Here is an 8,248-nt window from a genome sequence, read left to right on the forward strand (position 1 = left end):
TCATTTCCATTTTGAATTAGAGATATCAAGAATATTCAAATTGGATATCTCCCATTCGAATTCTTGATATCTCTAATTCATTTTGGATATCTCTAATTGTATTCTTGATATCTCTAATTCAAGTTTGGATATCTCTAATTTCAATTCTTGATATCTCTAATACAATTTTGGATATCTCTAATTCGAATTCTTGATATCTCTAAAGTTTGGATATCTCGGATACCATTCGAGACATCTTTAGTAATGTTTCCATTTTGATACCTTTAATATATTTCTTGATATCTAAAAATCAATTTGAGATAGTTTAATAAAATTCAAGATATCGAAAATGCAATGTCTGATATCTCTTACTGAATTGGAGATACCTGAAAAAATGAGAGATATCTTCAATTTGATTCGAGATATCTGCAATTAATTTCAGATATCTCGAATTAAATTGAAGATATCTCTGTGTATTGATTAAAGTTTACATGGCGTTCCATACGCCCGCCAAGTTTACGGCGGCCTGTTCAATTTTGTGCATTTCGATTTGTGCGCTCTGCAACCCAAACGAGTCAGCGCCCTAAACACGGCCCTGTCATAAAAGTTATAACGCTGCCGTCAGCCAGAGTACGGTAGAACCGGCAGAACATCTGCTAAAATTAAATTAATTGTACTACCGTATCTAACACGGCTTTGCCGGAGTGAAAGAGGTATAATGGTTTTACTTTCCTCAAGTGTCCAAACTCAGGCAAGGGCTAGGCTAGGCATATGATTTCGAACAAGTGTACTGTTAGTGTCAGTAAGTAAGTATTAGTGTTACTACTATACTAGCCTAAGTTCAGGCCTAGCCCATAATTATACATTTGAAGACAGTGTATCGACTCTTACGAACTTACATTTTAAAACTATTCAATCAACATGTATGTAAGGGTGTTAGCCACTGAAAATAAATGTTTGTTCTTGATCAGAGAACTCTGGGTTTGGTGTGATGACCAAACACAGAGCAAGACACACAAAAAAAAAAATAGAAAACTCAACTGGATTGGATCAAATTAAAATATAATTACGAATGACAAACAATATAGTACAGCTTATCTGGGCCCAGTCAAAGAATTAAATAAAACAACTTACAGTAGTGAGTGCGCACCCAAAAGTAAAGTAAATACACTTAATTTATAAATCTGTTCTGGTCAGTTGGCGTGCTGGTGACATCAGGTACAGTATTCCACGACATCGGTAAAGAGTTGAACAGATGAATGGTAGGCTATAATGTCTGATCCCAACAAAATAGTATCCTTTAATTAATAGTAAATAGTGTCCCAGGCTATCCTCCAGTAAAATAATGTGTATATCCTTGGTAAAATAATGCCAGTTATAACAAATGGTGTCCCGGAATATCCTTTATGGTAAAATTATATCCTCTAGGCCTAAGTAAATAATATTCTTTATAGTAAATAATGCCCCAGACTGTCAGGTGAATATGACTCCTTCCATAAAATAATAAGGACTACAGTAACTTGATTTTGTAAATTAAGATTTAAAACAAACTATCCAGCATTAAAACTATATATATCTTCTCTTTTACAACTGTCTTGCTCTAATACCTATGGCCAACTGCCTGACTCCCTATACCCTCACAAAACTCCTTTGTTCCTATAATATATACAGTATACACAGACCCCATTTCCTGTGAGGGCTAATTTCCAGGAAGAACAAAGATAGTTGCTTAGCAACCCAGAAGGAGAAATCTTAATCCCCCTCCTTTTACCACCACAAGCAACATACAAATACACACACTGTACAAATGCATAGCCCTCTGTACAATGAGCACTGTACACTAATACTAATATACAAGAAAAACTATAGTACAAAAGAAAACTTTATGTAAGAGCTGACCATCTTACATGTACATTAAAGACTGTGCATCTATTCTCCAATCTTGTCTTAACTACAATTCAGTCTATCCAGCGAACCGTCACATTTTGAAGACGGTGTACCTACTGTATCCTTCCACGCCAATCAAAAAAGTTTTACAAATAAATTCCTCTGTAAAATCCATTCCTAAAATGTACCTCTCCGCCATGGGTTTCGGCCTTTCCGCCACAGGGGAAAGGATCGAAACCTATGGCGCAATGGTATGGCAATTCTGGGTCATAATAATTAGCGTCAACAGGCCCATTTCACGACAACTCAAGACAACTCAAGACAACAAGTTTAAAATACCATCAAATACAATGGTTGTAGTCAGAGTGTATCTGGAAACACGTTTAAAACTCACTGAAACCATCGTGCATACATATTTTTCATGGGAAAAAATGTTTTTGTCGTAAAAATAGTCAGCTTTCTCCGTCCGAAGAATTGGTCGACTACTGTAGATGCTATTGCGCTTGCGCAATGACATTGGACCGGACAATTACACTACAGGTAAATCATTTTTAAGTCGAGAATGGTGCCCACACGCTTGTGTCAAATTGTCAATGTAAGAAACTCTTCATATTATAGTTTTATTGGCATGTATTTCTTTGTTTCTTTCTTTTGTTCTTTAACTTTTTCTTCTGTCTCAATTTTTTTGTCCTTCTTTCTTTGCTTCTCTCTTTCTTTCTGTCTCTATTTCTTTCTTTATTTTTTGTACACAAAGGTAGTTTCAAATCCCTAACACAAATCCATCCATATCATAATGGTGCGGTCCGAAGTCATTGCGCAAGCGCAATAGCATCACGTCGTCTAATTCTATGGACGAAGAAAGTTGACTATTTTTACGAAAAATAATTTTTCACCCGTGAAAAATATGTATGCACAATGGTTTCAGTCATTTTTAAACGTGTTTACAGATACACTCTGATTACAACCATTGTATTTGATGGTATTTTAAACTTGTTGTCTTGAGTTGTCGTGAAATGGGCCTTTTGACGCTAATTAGTATGACCGGCAATTCTACCTATGGTGGAATAGCACTGGATAGTGACTGGAACCCTGTGTTACACATGTAGTTACATTGATATAGAGTGTATTTTCTTTGAGTCAACTTGTAGCCACTTTTTCAATAAAAATTTTAATCTGCAAACCCATATAACAGAAATTGCCAAATTTGCCACAGTGAAACAAGGAAAACATCTATTTTGTATATTGATATATTTTAGTGAAATTTCAATGCTATTTATGTATTACATTACAATGCTGGATTGTAGATTAAAATTAGTTTGACTTGCACCTTTAATTCAAGTACTGTATAATTCTCTCTACTTACGGTGCAATTTGGTCAAACCGTCAATGAAATCAATTAGCTGAAGGATAGAACTAAACCACTGAGTAACATCAGCAACATTGTCATTACTGCTATCCTTTAAAAGAACTCTATTGCCATTACTATAACAAACTTACTGTATTCCATCATATAATATTGGCCAAATTTACAGCAATGACCTCATAATTGCAATAGTTAGCTGAATGGGATTTTTGTCACATTTTTTGGTGTCAGCATAGAACTGGAAATTTCTACAGGAATCATAGTTATTTTAAGGGATGTGATGCCATGGTATAAAGGACAAAATTTCCGAGTTACTAAGATGTATATCTGGGAAGATATGTATATTATAAACCTTGTTCTGGAATGTAATTATGATGGTAGTTACAGTACATTACAATGCTTTTGCTACAATGCGTTTCTAACCAACTTTAAATTGGATTTCTTGCTCATGATCCTTTGGGCCAAGGTCCCATTGGAAATTAAGTTTAGAGTTAGAACTTTGTGAAGTTTAGGCTTAGATGTCAGTGTGAAACTGTTCTTGTAAATGATCACAGTAATTTGGATCACTCTGACTTTGCAATGGTACTCAGAAAATTTTGTGGTACTCGTCCTCAAGGCTTTGAACTGGTACTCATATCCCTACCCTGAACTTTGTATATATGCACAACAAGTCTGGCAACTGCAAATACATAATTGTGTTTGTTCTAATTGTGTTGTTTTTCACACAGAGATGGTATCCTAGTGCATTGCTGCTGATTGGCTGTTTAATCATGCCAAGTGTTGTCTGTACCATCTGTTCAGAATGTCTGGAGTTTGATCATCAGGTGGTCTCTGCATGTCCCTGTGGGCATGTGTACCATGAAACATGACAAATGGTTAGTAGTAATTTAAGGTCTTCTTTGATGGTCTTCAAACTTGTTACCATGATGATGATAAATAATGCAAAAAGTTTCTGAAAAATATAATACTGGAGGTTGTAACTGTTCACATTATCCCCATCACTGGTGAGAGCTACTGTACCATTGAACATGCTATTTTACAGTAGAGTAGTTTACCTAGTATATTGCAGTATATTTGTTCACTCTTACAATTAATATTTATTTTGCACATTAAGTACCTAGAGAGTCAGTCTTGTGTTGCTGCTCAAGCTCTTTATGACTTCATTCATCTTAAATTTCTTTAAGTAATATCAGTGTAGTACTCCTATGTTCAGTTACAAGACTAAGCTTAAGAGAAACTCATAAGAAATAACTGTTAATTTGTTTTTTTCCCTTACATTATTGTCCACATTTTGTTATTTCAGAATGCTCTTGATGAGATTCAATTGAAAGTGACCAGTCTAACTAAGGAGAAAGGTGAACTGCACTCTGAAAGTGAAAGGCTCTCTACTCTAGTGGATTCCTTAAATGGCAGAGTAAGGATTATGACCAAACAGTTAAAACAGGAACAGATGATCAATGATGGTTTTAGAGTATGACACTTTCATCTTCAGTTTTTTTCATATATATATAAGTCTGTAAATCCCTTTTTTGATAAGCTTGGCTGTAAATTTCCCTTTACTTTACCCATGAGACCAAAAAGTTGAAGCAGGAACAGATGGCTTTAGGATATTTACCTTCATCTACAGTCAATAGAAATAGAAACAAATCCTTTTTTCTTTGTTTTCAGTCAGTGGGATTTCCAGAGCATTCAATACTTGAAAGATATCCAGGTATATTGTAGTGAATCCGTCAAGCAAGATCTAGACAGGAAGCCTCTGTAAAGGGTACGTTAAGCTTGTCAAAACAGACAAAAAGGTTACAAGTACTTTTTGCAACAGAGATAAAGACAACCATTAATTTCTCCCCATTTTTAAAGAGTTATTGTTTTAGTTTGTGTCTCTGGATTTTTGAAAATGTATTTATTTTGGTGTTCTATAGTTCGTAGAAAATATAGAAATATATAAGCAGCATATGATAAAAATCGATGCTGAAACTGCCTTATGTTATTGTTATTAAAATTTTTAAATTTGAAATCTTTATGATATTTACTCATGGAAGCTTGAAATGAGCATTTGTGAGGGAACTGGCTTTATCGGCTTATTATGTTGACTATTGTCAAAAACGTGTGTCTTTTATTCAGAATTGTTATTTTTATCTTCATAGGTTAAGAAGTGCAAATTTCATGTCTATGAACCTTGAGATTTGAGATTTAATTATCATTTTTATTTGAAGTAAGCTTCTGCAGATACACAGAGCTGTAGTGTATATCATTGCTGCCTCTTCAGAACAGTAGAATCTCAGTAGGGCCATTCCACGTCACGTAAGTCACAAATCACAGAGACATTTGACACTTGTTTTCAATCTCCAGTTCAGTGCAAGTCTAGAGTTAAGTCATATGCCTATCATTCCTTAACTTTGAATACCCACAATAAATTCTGTCACCCTTGCAAAACGTTAATGCTTTCCCATTGCGAATTATAGCGCCCTCAACTTGTGTCACGTAAGTCACGCAGAGAAATGAAGAATTTCAACTTTTTGAAGGAAATCAATAAATCCTGTGAAGTATTGAGAGAAATGTGCTAAGTTGCCTATTATATCTGAAAAGGACACATTGAAGAATAACTTCAAGGTAAAATTTAATTGATATGCGTTTTATACCGGTATTCGTATGCAAATTAGCGACGTCACGTAAGTCACAAAAAATTGTCACGTAAGTCACACGTGTGAAACTGCTCAGTTTCTTCTCACAGTTTCCAAAGATACAGAGTAACACAGGCTAAGGACATGTTTACAAGTTCATTATATTGAGGTTGGGGGAAGGGGAGGGGTCTATTCCACATAAAAATAGAATCTAGAAGTTCACTTGTACATAAAAAGTCCTATAGTCTAGTTTTGCGAAATTTCTTAGTTTTAAGTGCTACAGTAGCTAAATAGTTTCTTAATTAGGAGTAAACAAGTTTTTCTAGACTAGTTAATACAGAATGCTTCTAATGTATTTGCATTTCTACATTTTTGGTTATAATTTAAAGCTTTTTGGTAACATTTTAGTCACTTTTGGGAATTTGGATTAAAACAATTAATCCATATAAATCCATGTGGTAAAGGCAGAAGGTGGCAAGATGTGTATGTGGAAAACCGCATTAGATACTGAAGGAGAGCCACTAATGTCAGTTACAGTATGTTGTACTGTACTTCCATAGCTCTCTGACCTCTCATATTAAGGTAGATGACTGGGTTGTTGTAAAATATGATGATGTACTGTACCCAGGAGAGGTTACAAATATGGTGCCTGCCACCACCACAACGTGGAAATGGCCTCTTATGGTAGATAAAATCTCCTACTAGCCCGAAAACATTATTAAAACAAATTTTACCCCCTGAAGCACCTTGTGCAGTTCAGGGGTAGACTGCAATTCACATTTTAAGAAGTTAATGTCTCAATATGTGTTTGTTGCTGAAATTCGGAAAACAAAAATCCGAAGCAGATTCAATGTTTCTTAACTTCTAAATGCACTCTGACCAGGGGGAATTAATGGAGAAAAACTGTCGCAGTCAAACAAAAGAAATTTATTTTCTGTTGCCCGTATGGCGCGAACGATTTACTGTAAAATCACTGCAACCGCCCATATCAGCACGTTCATTACACAAATGTAACCTACTTATAAACTTATCGTCCACTTTTTTTACCCAATTAACGGAAGAAACTCTTGAAAATACCTGTTTTTTCATTGCAATGGAAGGAAATGATACAATTTTGCAAGCTACATCAGTAAGACCGACAGAAAGATACTATTCAAAAGAACGAATCTACCACAGGAGAGCCACAAAAGTGAAAGTACTTCTAGGCATAACCGTTGTATACAAAACAGAGAGATTTAATTGGCGCATGATCTGTCGGCCGGGTTTGCACATTTTGATTGAATTTTGTAAAATCTATGGACTCGTTAAGAAATCTGTTGTTTATCAACATATAAAATAAAAAATAATGAATATTGATATGTAAACTGCATAGAAGGGTGTCATTTTCACTGAGCTTTCAGTGCAGTAAGCTGGAAAAGTTGAAGTTTAAATTTGGCAAACACGTCATGAGACTTAAAGGTAACAAGTAATATTGTTCTAAGTTTGAGCTGTTTGAGCCATTTTTTGCAATTCACTTACTTGTTTGTAACCTTTCAAGTTTACTTCACATTATAAATGTTGTTCTTGCATTTTAGAACTGAGAAGGTATCTTTGATAAATAGGAAGGTGTTATAAACCTGTTATAGTATAGAAGACATCAAAACTGTGTGAATGTGTTGAGAATGAACTTGTCACGTAAGTTACACTTCCCTTTGTGACTTACGTGACGTCACGTAAGTCACACACTTCCGGAGTCCCTAAATTTGTTAAAGCTGGTTACATTGATCAAAAGTGGTGGTATTACAGATCAACCTTTATAGCTACCTTTACAACTGTAGCTCACTTTGCTCTCACACACTATATATTATTGGAGGAAAACATTCCCTTCTATTTTTGTCACGTAAGTCACAGCCAGAGTGTGGCATTTTTAACATAATCTGTGTTACCAGTAATAAAGGAAATTTGTTAAATTGTGTTATTATATAAATTAGCAGACTGCATTTAACTGCCACATTAAAAGAAAGCTTGGACTTTCCTTTCATTTAAGGATTTTTTCTACTTTCAATTATTATTTGATAATGCACCATAAATGTGCCTACAGTTTGAGATGGATACTCATTGCTATAACCCAAGATTGAGAAATCAGAAGAAGAAAACTTTAATCGTTTATGAAAGTCTAACCTACTTACTTTACATCATACACAAAGAGAGACAACTTATAACCCTTTCTAATTTTGCCATGTTGGGACCACTTGGTGTGGAATGGCCCAGTAGATTGAGCTGTTTGACATAAATGTTTGTATTCAGCCAATCAGTGATTGGAATGAACATCAAAATGAATATTCATGTTTTAATTTCTCACGTCATTGTTTAAGCCTGATATGAATAATCTCTCCATTAGGAATAGAGTCATTTCATT

General features: G+C 34.8%; 1 protein-coding gene across 1 annotated transcript in view; it reads left to right on the forward strand.

The window, feature by feature from the left end:
* Positions 1-340: 340 nt before the first annotated feature.
* Positions 341-8,248, forward strand: part of LOC139976049 (uncharacterized) — an 86,168-nt gene continuing 78,260 nt past the window's right edge. Inside the window, exons 1-3 of the mRNA XM_071984447.1 lie at positions 341-692; positions 3,958-4,098; positions 4,543-4,584. Coding sequence (XP_071840548.1) covers positions 4,095-4,098; positions 4,543-4,584 — 46 coding nt within the window. The 5' untranslated portion in view covers positions 341-692; positions 3,958-4,094. The remainder of the gene's footprint in view (positions 693-3,957; positions 4,099-4,542; positions 4,585-8,248) is intronic.

This window comes from Apostichopus japonicus, chromosome 11 (genome assembly GCF_037975245.1).
Source record: "Apostichopus japonicus isolate 1M-3 chromosome 11, ASM3797524v1, whole genome shotgun sequence".
NCBI lineage: Eukaryota > Metazoa > Echinodermata > Holothuroidea > Aspidochirotida > Stichopodidae > Apostichopus > Apostichopus japonicus.